This window comes from Equus caballus, chromosome 4 (assembly GCF_041296265.1).
Source record: "Equus caballus isolate H_3958 breed thoroughbred chromosome 4, TB-T2T, whole genome shotgun sequence".
Classification (NCBI taxonomy): domain Eukaryota; kingdom Metazoa; phylum Chordata; class Mammalia; order Perissodactyla; family Equidae; genus Equus; species Equus caballus.
The window spans coordinates 49,064,439-49,078,593 of record NC_091687.1 but is presented as its reverse complement, the minus strand read 5'-3'; the positions used below and the strand labels follow the sequence as shown (position 1 = coordinate 49,078,593).

The following is a 14,155-nucleotide window of genomic DNA, read 5'->3' as shown; positions in this document are numbered from 1 at the left end:
CAGCCTGCCTCCATTGTGAAGTCTTTCTTATTTGATCAGAGTTAAACCCTAAGAGAGGTCTATCATTGCCAGCTTAATCACTGTCAGCTCTCTAGAAAATAGACTTCAATTTTACGTTGCAATGATTATTAATCCACTATTGCCTATCTATGTGCCCAACAATTTGACTTGAAAACATGTAGAGGATTATGGCATCCAGGTAAGCAAAGAAAAATCACAAACATTTTGGCTGACACAGTTGCCTGAATGTAGGAGTCTATGGCAGAGATATTGCTATATATTTATTAAATCCATTTCCTTTTTTTCATCTTCTTCATACAGGGAGACAAATTTCCCAGCTTCCCCTGCAACTAGATTGTGGTTATATGGTATCATTTTGTTTAATGGTATGTAGAGAGAAATAATGTAAACATCTCATAGAACTCTAGAACTCTCTTAGCCTCTCCTTTCCTTCAGAGGCAGCCATGTAGGCCACATGTTGAGCTATCAAGTCAAAAGATGGAAGTACCCTAGGTCCCTGGAGAGCAGAACAATTGAATCAGTAACCTTGAACATATATCAATAGAAATTATCTAATCTGATGAACATAGAGAAAAAAAGATAAAACAGGCAGAGCCTCACAGACCCATGAGCCAACATCAAGCATGCCAGCAAATAGGTCATGGAAATCTCAAAAGGAAATGACGAAAGGGAGCAGAAAAAAATATATTTGAAGAAAGAGTGCTCAAAAACTTCCCAAATTTGCTGAGAAAAATTAAACATTTAATAACCTCAGCAAACACTGAGTAGAATAAAAGATCTACATCCAATACAGTCAGAAAATATTATAAAGCATCAAGAGAAAAAAGATTCATCAAGAACGAGTGAATCATAGTAAGACTAACAGCTAACTCCTCATCAGGAACAGTGGTTTCCAGAGGACATTGGAGTATCATATTCAAAGAGTTGAAAGAAAACAAAATTTTATGTCAAGAAATCTCTATCCAGCAAAACTATCCTTCAAATGATTATGAAATAAATACATTGACAGATAAACAAAGTCTGAGAGGATTAGTTGCTAACAGGCCTGCCTTACAAGAAGTATTAATAGAAGTCCATCAGGCTGAAAAAAAAAAAAAAATGAAACCAGACAGTAACTCCAACCCACATGAAGAAACAAAGAGTTTGAGAAATGGTAAACATGACTAAATATGAAAGAGTCTATAAATTTATTTACTCATATTCCTAACCTCTCCAAAATATATGAGATTTTATACAGCAGGATTTATAACACTGTTCTATTGGGTTTATAACATGTATAGATCACATGGGAGGGGGAGAAAAAGAGATATATTGGAAAAAAAGATTCTACATTTTATGGGAAATAATATTCTAAAGTATATTGGGAAAACCTGAGATAGATATTGTAGTCCTTAGGATAGCCACTATAAAATTAACTCAAAAAATTATTTTAAAAAATCCAGAGGAGTTAAAATGATAAGCTAAAAAATGCAAAAGGAGGCATAAAAGTGAAACAAGAAGGAAAAGAAGATGATATGTACATAAGTGTTCATAGCAGTGCTATTTATAATAGTCAAAAAGTGGAAACCACTCAAATGTTGATCAACTGATTGAAGGTTAAAGAAAATGTAGGATATACATACAACAAAATATTTTGTTAGTGCCATCAAGTTGATTCTGACTCCTAGCAACCCTGTGTATAGCAGAGCAGAACCCTGTGGGGTCTTTTTGCACCATCCTCTTACCTTCCAGCACTATATCAGACAACACTCTGCTGCTGTTCATAGGGTTTTCATGGACATTTGTTTTGGAAGTGGGTGGTCAAGTCCTTCTTCCTAATCTGTCTTAGTCTAGAAGCTCTGCTGAAAATTGTCCACCATGTGTGATCCTGCTGGTATTTGAAATACTGGTGGTATACTTTCAGCAACACACAACTGCCACAGTGTGACAACCGACAGATGGGTGGTGTGGTTCTCTGAATGGGAAACAAATCTGAGCCACAGTGGTGAGCATACAGAATCTTAACCACTAGGCCACCAGGGCTGGCAACAAAATATAAAGTACTGATTAATGAGATACCGTGAATGAACCTTGAAAACTAATGCTACATGAAAGAAGCCATTCACAAAAGGCTACATATTGTACAATTCCATTTACATAAAATGTTCAGAATAGGTCAATCCATAGAGTAAATTAGTGATCGTCAGAGTATGGTGGAAAGGGAGAATGGACATAACTTCTAATGGGTTTGGGATTTCTTTTTGGTTTAATAAAAATGTTCTAAAATTACATGGTGATTATAGTTGTACAATTGTATAAATCAGTGAATTGTATACTTGAAATGGGTGCCTCTTATGGTATGTGAATTATATCTCAATAAAGCTGTTATTAAAAAAAGATATGGCAAATTGAGAATAAATAGCAAAATGATAGATGTAAATACAACCGTATAGGTAATTACATTAAATGTGAATAAAGTAAAAACCCCAATATAAAGGCAGAGATTATTGGACTGGATAAAAATCAAATTCAATTATATGCTGTCTACAAGAGATATTCATTAGATTCAAATACACAAGTGGGTGGAAAGTTAAAGGATGGAAAAAGTACGTGCTATGTGAGCAGCAGCCATAAGAGAGCTAGATTAGCTATATTATCAGAAAAAATAGACTTCACCACAAGAAAAAATTGGTAGAGACAATGAAGGACATGTCTTAATGATAAAACGGTCAGTACATCAGGAAAATATAACAAACAATATATGTGTGCACACCTAACAACAGAGTTCCCAGATACATGGCATAAAAACTGGCAAAACTAAATGAAAAATAGACAATTCAACAACACTATCTGGAGCTTTTGATAATCCATTCTCAATAATTGGTAAAACAACTAGACAGAAAATCAGCCAGGATATAGAATATTTGATCAACACTATTGACCAATTTGAATTTTATAGAATACTCTACCCCCAATGCCTGAAGAATACAGTTTCCGAGTATGCATGAAACATTCTTCAGTATAGACCATAAGCTGGATCACAAAACAAAGCTCAATAAATGTATAAAACCTGAAATCATGTAAAATATATCTTATTACCACACATAAACTAGACCTTCACACCAGAAATAGATCTGGAAAACTCTCAAATATTTGGAAATTAAACAATTTCAAAATAACCCATAGATCAAGAAATAAATCAAAAGGGAAATTAAAAGTATATTTTGAGCTGAATGAAAATAAAACAACATATCAAAACGTATGTAATGATAAGCACTGATCAGGAGGAAAATTTTCACTTTAAAGCCTATGTCAAAAAATATGAAAGGCCAGGGCTGGCCCAGTGGTGCAGTGGTTAAGTTCGCACGTACCACTTCGGCAGCCTGGGGTTCACCGGTTCAGATCCCAGATGTGGACCTATGCACCGGTTGGCAAGCCATGCTGTGGTAGGCGTCCCACATATAAAGTAGTGGAAGATGGGCACGGATGTTATCTCAGGGCCAGTCTTCCTCAGCCAAAAAGAGGAGGATTGGAGGCAGATGTTAGCTCAGGACTAATCTTCCTCAAAAAAAAAAAACCAAAAAACCCAGCCTAAGTAACTAGGTAAGTGAATAACCTAGCAAGGACCTAAGCAACCTAACGCCTCAGTAACCTATGTTTCCACTTTAAGAAACTGGAGAAAAAAAGAGCCACTAAACCTAAAGCAAGCAGAGGGAAGGATATTCTAAAATCAGAGTGTAAATTAATGAATTAAAAACCAGGAAATCAATAAAGAAAACTGGAGAAACCAGAAGTTTGTTCTGTGAAAAGGTTAAAAAAAAAAAGACAAACCCTTAGCTAGACTTGCCAGGAAAAAAGAAAATAGGCATGAATCTGGAATGAGAGAGGAGAAATCACTACCAACCTTATATAAATTTAAAGAATTTTGACTGAATATTATGAACGCACTTTTGCCAACAAATTTGACAACTTAGATGTCATGGATAAATTCCTAGAACACAGTTTCCAAACCATATGGAAGAAGAAATTGAAAACCTGGGTAGATTTATAACAAGTAAAGAAATTGAAATAGCGATTAGAAATCTTTCCATAAGGGAAATGTCTAGGCCCAGATGGTGTCAGTAGAGCATTCTATATATTTAAAGGAGAAATCATGCAATCCTTCACAAACTCTGAAAATAAGAGAGGAGGGAACATATACCAACTCATTCTCTGAGGCCTCTACAGTGTATTATCCTGATACCAAAACCACATAAAAACATCACAAGTAACAGCAACAACGAAAACTAAACAAATGGAAGACCAATATTCCTAATGAATATAGATGGAAAACTTAAACCAAATATGAAAATTGAATTCAGTAGTGTAGATAAAGGATTATAAACCATGACCAAGTGCAATTTATCCCAGGAATGCAAGGTTGATTTAACATCTGAAAATTAATACATTATAGTGATCAATTAAAGGATATGAAACAGTTAAAGGATGCAGAAAAGTCATTTGATAAAATCTAACACCCATTCATGATAAAAATTTTCAACAATCTAAGAATTTAATGGAACTTTTCCAATCTAGGAATAGAAATGGCATCTATGAAAAATCTACAGCTAACGTCACACGAAATAGTGAAAGACTGAATATTTTCTCCCTACGGTCAGGCACAAAGCCAGGATACCAACACTCTCCACTTCTATTTAACATTGTGCTGGAAGTTTTAGCCAGTGTAATAGACAAAATAATAATTATAACATTAATTGTAATAATAATAAAGGCTTTTAGATAGAAAAGGAGGGAATAAAAAGGTCTGCAGCTGGCAATTTTGTATATTGAAAAATCTGAAATTCCAAAAATATCTCTTAGAACTAAAAGATGAGTTAAGCATGATTGGAGGATACAAAGTTAATATGTAAAAATCAACTTGATTCCTACATCTTAGCAATAATCCAAAATGAAATTCAGAAAACAATTCTATTCACAAGAACATCAAAAACAAAACACTTAGGTATAAATTTAACAAAATAAGTGCAATCTGTGCACTGAACAGTACAAAATACTCATGAAAATGATTTATGAAAATCTAAATAAATGGAGAGACATTCTGTGTTCACGAATTGTAAAACTCAGTGTTGTTAAGATGGGAATTCACCTCAAATTGATCTAAAGATTCATCGCAATCTCTATCTAAATCTCAGCTGGCAATTTGTAGAAATTGAGAAGTTGATCCTAAAATAAAGATGGATATGCAAAGCACCTTGAAAAGCCAGAACACTTTTGAGAAAGAAAAAAGTTGGAAGTCTTGTGTTATTGGATTTCCAAACTTAGTGTAAGATACAGTAATTAAGATAGTGTGCTATGAGCATAAAGGTAAGCATATATATCAGTGGAACAGAAACCACTCCATTTATGGTCAATTGATTTTTGATAAAAAAGTGCTGAGACAATTCAATGAGAAAAATAAGTCTTTTAAATGGTGCTGGGACAATTGGATATCCATGTGCAAAATAATTTAGAATCTTACTTCATACCAGGCACAAAAATTAACTCACATGGATCAGAGATTTAAACCTATGTGACTATTTCTCCTACTGGTGGCATGCAAAGAGCCACCACGGAACTTAATGATGCTCGTGTCCCTCTCACCAGTACATTCCTGAAGGCCTTGGTGATTGGTATGCTCTCTGTGTATCCCCTTGAAGGAGCATGATCCTTTCTTGGGGCTTCCTTTTCCTTACGTAATGTATTTATTCCAGCATGTCCCTTCCTTCCCTGTCTGCCTTAGCAAGATTTAGGCCAAATTTAGGCATTTCAGATTCCATCAGTGTCTCTGCAGGCTTCTAGGAATCATCAGTTTGTGCATCCCTTTCACTCCTTGGCAGAGTGTTGAATTCCGTGTCCTTGGAGTGTTCCCCAAGTTAATAAACTCTCTCTTATCCTGTTTTATATACTGGCCCCTAATCAAATACTCTCAAAATCTGGCCCTGTGAATACTCTCCTGGCTCCTAACAATACATCCTAGCTAATTCTTGCAGTTTCTTTGTTGCGTGGTCCTTTTAATCTCTTAAAGGCCCAGCATATCCTAGACTGAATTAATGCTACAACTTAATCCTAGTTACCAGCCTGCACACCAGCAGAGGAGGTGGGGCAGGCCTTGCAGGGAAGAAGGTATGCCAGCTCTTATATAGGGAGGGGTGGGCTGGCTCCGAAGGCTTTGAGAGTTCAGAGGAATCTGGGGAACCAAAGACTTTGGGGCATCCACGCAGATGAACTTGTCCTACATGTCAGGTTCCAGGTTTTCCCCAGCGGAACCCTGCTCTTAGTTAACAAACTCGCCTCGGTTGTTCATTCAATCATCTTTGTAGTTGTCAGCTCTTAACTATTCAGTTTACAGTTTGATCTTCAGCTTTTTTCTCCTGCAATGCAGGAGACAGGGGTCTCTTTTTAAGGACTCTTGGCCATCATATTTAGTTTTCAGTTGTTTGTTAAAGGTCCGTACCTTTTAATTATTCCTCTGTAGGAACCTGACACAACTAGTGATTACTAGTCAATTCTACTGCCCTTTGAAAAGGGCATTGTTCCTCTGTATTTTTCAAATGCCTGAATCATTGCATCAGCCAGGTGTTCTCTACAGAAAAATTCTCCCAAGTCACCACTGGGGAATTTTTTTAACAATTGGGGTACTACCTTGTGTCAGGGACTATTGATGCCTCACTTACCACCTAGGATGGGATCCTTATTGTAAGACTCACAGTGAGCCATTCCCAAAACCCTAGAAGGATCTGAAGCAAAATATTGTACATTTTCACCTGATACTCAAAACAAGGAGTCCTGTGAATACTCTCCTGGCTCCTACTGGTACATTCTAGCTAATTCTTATAGCTAATGCTTTGTAGCAAATTGTTATCGTTTCCAAGCAGGTTTAGTATTGAGTACAATGGAGAAACCATAGGATTAATTTTCTTTCTGTAAAACTATTTGAAATTTAGAATCTGTCCTCCCCTCACCATACATAACTACAAACCAGAGAACTAATCATAACCAACCAACCAACAAAACAAAGTAGTTATAAAGAAAAAGGAATTGGAAGGAAAATAGAAGGTGAATATTAGAATTAGAATTGGGAAAAAAAGTAAAATATGTGGCTACTTCTTACAAAGATACAAAGGGAAATGTTTTATCTTTTAATAATTTGGTGGGTGTGGCAAGAAGAGAGGAATAGAAAGAAGCCCAAAATAAATTTTGTCTACCGCAAATCTTGGTCAAGTATGACACCTAGAGGCCGCACAAACAGAATTCCTTTGGGTGATTTTTTTTTTTTTATAAGGCAAGATGTATTTATGTAGAGAAAATTATATAAAGGTTTTATTTCAAAATGGACATTCTTAGATACTTCCCTGTATAACACTCTATCAATGAATAACTTCGCGTATATTCCTTCATTTACTTATTGTTTTTAGTCATAAAAACTGATGATATTGAAAGTTGTTTCTGTTAAGTAACTGAATTTTTCATGATTAATTTTAAATGCTGGTACTAATCACTAAAAGTCACTGTCCATATACCTTATAGCTCATGAGGGTCATGAAGTATCTTTATATGATTATATTCTAATAAAACAGAAAACACGTGTAGACTTCTACACCCCCTCACTCTCTGGAGTTTGGAAATGATAGCAAAAATAATAAAAACAGATGAAAGGACACCACATGAGAGGTGATAGGTTCAGAACTGTCTCATTTCTAAATATTGAAAAAATATGCTCTGCATTTTTCATCCATTGGTTTGGAAAACTTTTATAGCCCTGGCTCATTAATACTTGAACAGTTCTTCATGAAAAATGATAAACGATTTGCTTCATGGCAGGCTGTACAGATGGTCAATTTAATCTGCATCCTTGAGACTTCTCATGACTAAATTTTGACATCATGTCATTAAACATTTGTGTATTATTTATATCATATTCTAGAAAACAAAGATTGCTATGTCATGCTATCTCTTGCCGTTTATCAGTTTTATTGATAGGATTTATCTAATTGGACACTGTAGCTTTCACAAAGGAACATGTATCTGAATATATATATCACTTCTGTCTCCTCAGAGACCCATACATTTTTGTCCTCAAGTGCGATAATGACATTGTTATAGAACAGATATGTGGCAGTGGTGGAGACAAATGTTTCTATGACTTCATTTCTGTAACCTTGTCCAGAGATGTCTTTACTAACTGTGTGTGTGTATGTGTTTGCATGTGACCCTTAAGCCTTGTATCAACTGAAATTAAAAGACGGAAACCAGTTGCTGCTTATTTTCAAACACTGCTGCAGAACATTTACTCTAGTTGTGTATTTTAAATGGCAACAAATTTTGACTTAGAAGTTGTCCCTGGCTCACGTATAATGCTTGAAGTGGTAGCTATAATGTTTAAACTCTTGACCATTTGAGTAATTACTATAAAACCATGGATAAATGGAAAGATCAGAATCTTACATTTTCTTTTGACATTAAGCTATTAAGTATAGCACCTGATGGCTTTTCCAAGGGCTAAGTGATTGCACGTTAAATTGTACTAACTTGACTCCTTAGATTCTCGGTCTTCTGTTAATGAATTTCTACTTGGTGAATTGATTCGGACTTCCCAAGAATGCTTAGAATGGGCTGATATTAACAGAGTCCTTCCAGTTAGAAATCCTCCTTGTGCCAGAGTTAGAGGATTTCAGGGTTTGGGGCCCTACCACTAGCTGCGAAACAAAAAGAAACAGGATAGGAAAACACTGCCATTGTAGAGCGGTTTTGTAGAGTTTTCTCTAAGAGGACAGAACCAAGGAAGCCCCAGCTGGTCCTATTTTCTTCTTTGGTGTAACTGCTGAAACAAGTGCTCCTTCAGGGAGCCATACATTAGGTAGGATTGGGCTTCCTTTGTATCCCTTATCAACCTATAATCTTTTGATTGTTGCCTATTTTTCACCCCTGAAGAAATAGTAATCCACTCTAGCTTATCTCTCCTAATCACAGACTCACAGAGCTAGGGCTCTCTGAGCTTTTAATTCCCTCTTAGAGGCCTAACAGAGTGGAAAGTAAACAAAGACAGAATTTGCAACCTTCAACGTTGCTAATTTCCTCTGATGTCAGAATACTTAAACAGGCAGGACCTGGGAATTATTTGATCAAACCTGCTTTTAATCTAATGCATGCAGAAGGGCTGTGTCTGGAATGATCCGCAAAATGACAGGCGTCCCAAGAGAGCTTTACGGAAGGTTTCCTCCTTCAGAAACAGTAGCTGCTTCATTTCGAACTCTTGGGTTGGCTGTGTTGATGGAGTAAATTCACAAAGAGTAGTTTTCCTGCTTTTTACATTTTATTTTATTTGGCCAAATAAACTGACCGGATAAGAATAGTTTTCTTTGGCTTTCTGTTTGCTGAGTTTTCACTTGGCTACATGCCTTGATATTATTTTAGCTTTACTAGGAAATGAATGAATAAAAGGTTATTATTGGGGGAAAGAGAGAAAGGGCAAAGCATTATCTGACTTCACACACATTCCTCTGTTGCTACTGGTTTAAGAAAGTGAAAACACAAAGAACTAAAGACCCAAACCCAGTCGGTTATTTAGATTATGAAAGGCATTTTTCTACAGGAAGAGTGGAGAAATTAGTGCCAGAGATTTTTAAGTGGAGAATTTACTAATTAGGAGATATCCAAATAATGGAAGCAGTTTTCCCTTTAATTTTACTCACTATTGTGTGAATGCTTAAAGGTGGCATATTTTTGATGAGAGAATAAATAAAGGGATAGCATTTTTATATACTTCATATCTGAAATAATTTTATTAGTTTTTGTAAAATTTTATTCATGTAACTAGATAGCATTGTGAATACTAAATAGTAATGCAGTTTTAAGGGTTATTAAAAGACAATGTGCTTTTGTCACAGTAGATCGATATTGTTCATATTTTTATTGAGAATAGATTAAGTTTAAAAACATTTAAAAAAGTGTTTAAGTGCATTTCAACAGCAAGTAAACATCTCTGCGGTTTAACTATGTTTTTCACATCTCATCATAAATACGTACTGCTCCCACATAAAGTAATTCAGAAGTCACCGCTTAAAAATAAATTATAAACACCGATGCTTTGTGTAAATGTCCACTAAGAATAACATGCCACTAGATCTAGCATTTGACTCCTTGGGTGACGGTGAATTTCAATGCCTGTTATTTGTCATGCTGAAGCCTGTCGGGTGATGATTCTTTTTATTGGTGTATCCTTCCAAACATATTTCATCGCACCATGTGCACGGGAGTTCTTTGGGCGGGTATGTTGGAGCTGCGTGCCCCCTCTCCCCTTCGCTCGCTTCCTTTCTCGCCCTCGCGCTCTCGCCTCCCCCGCCTCCAGCCCCCTCTCGCTCATTTGGCTCACGCCCCGCTCCTCTCTCTCCAGCTGGCGGCGGGGGCTGCGCTGCCTCCCAGACCTCGAGGACCTGCTCAGTCAGCTGGGGCCCCCTGCGGACGGCTGCCTCCCTCGCCGCTAGGACCTGCCACTCTGCGCGGAATGGCAGCCGCAGCAGCATCTCCGCCAGCGGCGGCAGCGGCGGCAGCCACGGCCACCGCGGACGCTATTGTTCCCTGGTGTTAAACGCGCTTTCCCTTCTTTTCATCTGAAACGAACAATAGCAGGGAAGAGCTTTGCTTTCTGAACTCCTTGGGAAGACGTTCCGAGGGCGAAGAAAAATTCCCTGTCGACCGCGTTCCGGATCTGGACCCTGGAGCGGCTGCGGGCGGCATGGGGCTGCAAGCGAGGCGCTCGGCGTCCGGGAGCCCAGGGGCTGCGGGGCCGCGCAGGGGCGTCCTGCAGCTGCTGCCGCTGCTGCCGCTGCTGCTGCGCCCGGGCGCCTGCGGGGCTGCGGCTCCAGGCGAGGCTGAGGCCCCCACCCTCTATCTGTGGAAGACCGGTAAGTGGGACGGAGTTCCCCCTTCTTCTCATCTTCACATCTAGGTCCACGCTGCTAAGCTGCTGGACTTCAGGAGGGACCCCTGTGCTTCTTGATGGTCCGGGTGTGTTGGGGTCCTAAGGTAAAAAGTATGATTCCTAGGAAGCAAATGAGGTCATGTTCGATGCTTTTGGGAAAGAAAAACATAACAACTAAGAGACTTTATGAGTCACTGGAATGATATTTCTCTCGCGGTTCTGTAGTTAATGAGGACAACCAACTGCACTTTCATAGTGAAGTGCAATATTTTTAACCTCTGGATTCTCATTGAACTAGGAGTTTCTTAAATATATTTCTAGCAGAGAACAGGCAAACAGTTTAGCACCGGTCTTTATTTTGTCTTTAGGCAATTTGCTCAGTGCCGTGGTATATATGCCTAGAGAGTTGAATTTGTTAAGTATAGCTTTGTGGTATGTGGGACACGTGGAAATAAGCCAAGTGAGGGCAGTTCTAACAGTTCAAGGCAAATGGAGCTCCAGTGAGCTCCCTGAGACTGTGTAAAGCTCAATTCTTAATGAGTGAATTGCGGGATTTTTTGAAGTGTACAATTTTTAAGGATGTTTGAGATTAAACTTTTCCTGCCTTGCTTTGTTTTCAACCAACCAACAAAAGCAGCCGCTAATTGTCCCTTAGAGCCTCCTGGCAAAGTGCTGACTAGAGGTCCTAGTGGGGCAGTGACAGGCAGGCAAACAATACCAAGTGAGGAATTGCCACCCCCTCTCCAGCGGCCTTTCTCCTCTGAAGGACACTGGGAAATCTTCAGCGGACTTGAAACTTCACATGTTTATAGCAATAAAGTGGGAATCATTATTCCTATTGCTTAGAGCCAGGGATAAATTGAGAGTTTCTTGGCAATGCCTACAGTAAGATAAGGATGCAGTAGAAAGGAGGGAAAGTACATATTGGTCATGGAATCGCAAACAAGTTACGGAGAGTGGGTCTCTTTCCCGGCTTCACCTGTCTTGTAGCCCCCTGCTGCACAGACAGATCAGTCGACTCTACAATTACACTGATAACCTGAATTTTTAAGGAAGTTGTATCAATCCAGTAACTTAATGAGGAGATCGAACAGAAATTTATTTAAAGCCAAGGTACATAATTTGCCTCAGAATGTTGCATGAAATAACACACACATGTTTGGAAAAGCTATTTGGACGTTAGTGTTAGTGATTGCTAACATCTGCAATTTACAGATCAGTTGATGAGTAGACACAGATGAAATCAAATTAATTTAAAACAAGGAGTTGAAGATCTTCTGTAATTTAGCTAAAGCCACGGTTTTACTTTGCAAAAGCTCAGTCATAACAATAAACACTAATCAAACTATAATTTACCATTAAATGGTATTATTTGGATGCTTGGAAAGAACTTCTCAGGTAAGTAAGTGTTAGACAAAATAGAACTTGCCTGGTTGAAATTTGTACAGTTAAAGTAATAAAAAGCCAAGCAGTAATTCAGATTGAAGAAGAGTCTAGGCACCATTCACTGTGCAGCATCTGAGGTGCCAATATATGTCAACATAAATGTCATGGTGGGAACACAAGCCAATAAACAGTTTAAAATAGTGGAAAACTCCCAGGAGCAAGGATGTGGAGACCTTGGTTCCAGTGCCCGTTCCAGCTCTTGCTGCCTATGGGAATGTTGGCAGTTCGCTTAACTTTTGACCCATAGTTTTCTCAGTTGCATATAAATGTGGTGATACCTTATTCTGACTGTTGATAGTGTTATGAAGATCGAATGAATGAGCTATGAGAAAGTAATCTGTAAACTTCAAAGTTATGTGCACGTACAAATATAAGCTAGTATGATGAGGATTATAATGGTCTCTTTTATAGTGATCCTCAGTTTGGTGAAAAAAAAGTGAATTAAACTAGAGAGCAAAATAATGACCTCTTTATTTATTTCCAGAGGGAAAGGAGACTTTACTATATCGCAAAAGGAATTGAGAGTAGGTATCAGGGGAACTAGGGAATATTTAAAGGAAAGGGTTACACTGTAAATGAAAATATAGAGATGACAGAATCATGTGTTCCCCACTTGATGAAAATAAAGGCTCAGACAGTCCAGGATGTCTATTCCAGGGGGATAAGCTTGGTCTTGGTGCAGCATTTTATTGGGAGTCACATTATTGGTGACAGCGTTGATTTAAAGTGAAGTAGTGATAGGTACACTGGATGAGGGGCTGGGACAGGAACTCCATCTGTGTTTATCTCTAATCACTGTATCACATTGGCAGAGTCATTTAATGACTTTGGTTCTTGGTTTTCTATTTTACAATATTTATTGATTAGAAAAGATGATATCTAAAGGCCTTTTCAGCCCTAAAGTGCTTCATATGTATGTACACATATGCATATATGTATACTATAAACATATATATGCATAATACTATATATTAGTATATTAACATGTATATCCATATAGTGAATATATATACATAATATGTAAGGTTTATGATACATAATATATAATGTATATTATAGGCAAGGGTAATGTATAGTGTATATGCATAATACTATATATTAGTATATTAACATGTATATCCATATAGTGAATATATATACATAATATGTAAGGTTTATGATACATAATATATAATGTATATTATAGGCAAGGGTAATGTATAGTGTATATTATATGAAAATTTTATTGTCAACTCACAACAAAGACTTATTGAGAACTCACTGTGTGACTTATATGAAGTCATGGTGGTAGAGGCTGACTAGAATATTGTCATCCTTGTCCTCAAGAGATTCACAATTGAACAGTACTGTAAATGCACAACAATTACAGCATGGCATACCATACTCATGGACAAAACACTATGAAAGCAGAGAGGTTGTGTAATTGATAAAGGGAGCAAATAAAATGAAAGACATAACAACGTTCCTGGGTCTTGAAAGTACTGCACCTCAAGTCCAGGATGTTTGGTGGGAATGAATGAATTTAATGCCAATGAGGTGAGATTGTAAGAAAACCTTCAAACTGTGGTAAAGATGTTGAAATTTAACCTATAAGCAGGTGGAAGCCATTGGAAGCTTTGAGCAGAAGATTGACATATTCTCTGCCCAGAATGAGGAGTGTTAATAGGCTGGGAGGTCAGTAAGGAGAGGGACTGAGAAACAGAGGGGAGCAAAACTAGGACGATAGAAGTTCTAGTGAAGGGTGAGTAG

At 37.7% G+C, this 14,155-nt stretch overlaps 1 protein-coding gene across 5 annotated transcripts in view; it reads left to right on the top strand.

Annotated features, from left to right (window-relative positions):
* The window catches only part of THSD7A (thrombospondin type 1 domain containing 7A), a 671,418-nt gene that overhangs the window by 253,911 nt on the left and 403,352 nt on the right, over window positions 1–14,155 (top strand). For 2 of the 5 annotated variants that reach the window (XM_070264554.1, XM_023639297.2), the window contains one exon: window positions 10,433–10,943. The exons of 1 other annotated variant lie outside the window; for it this stretch is intronic. In XM_070264554.1, coding sequence (XP_070120655.1) covers window positions 10,775–10,943 — 169 coding nt within the window. In that variant the 5' untranslated portion in view covers window positions 10,433–10,774. Of the gene's footprint in view, window positions 1–10,290; window positions 10,944–14,155 lie in introns of those variants that run through there. 2 more of the 5 variants (XM_070264556.1, XM_070264553.1) reach the window with 1 other exon arrangement.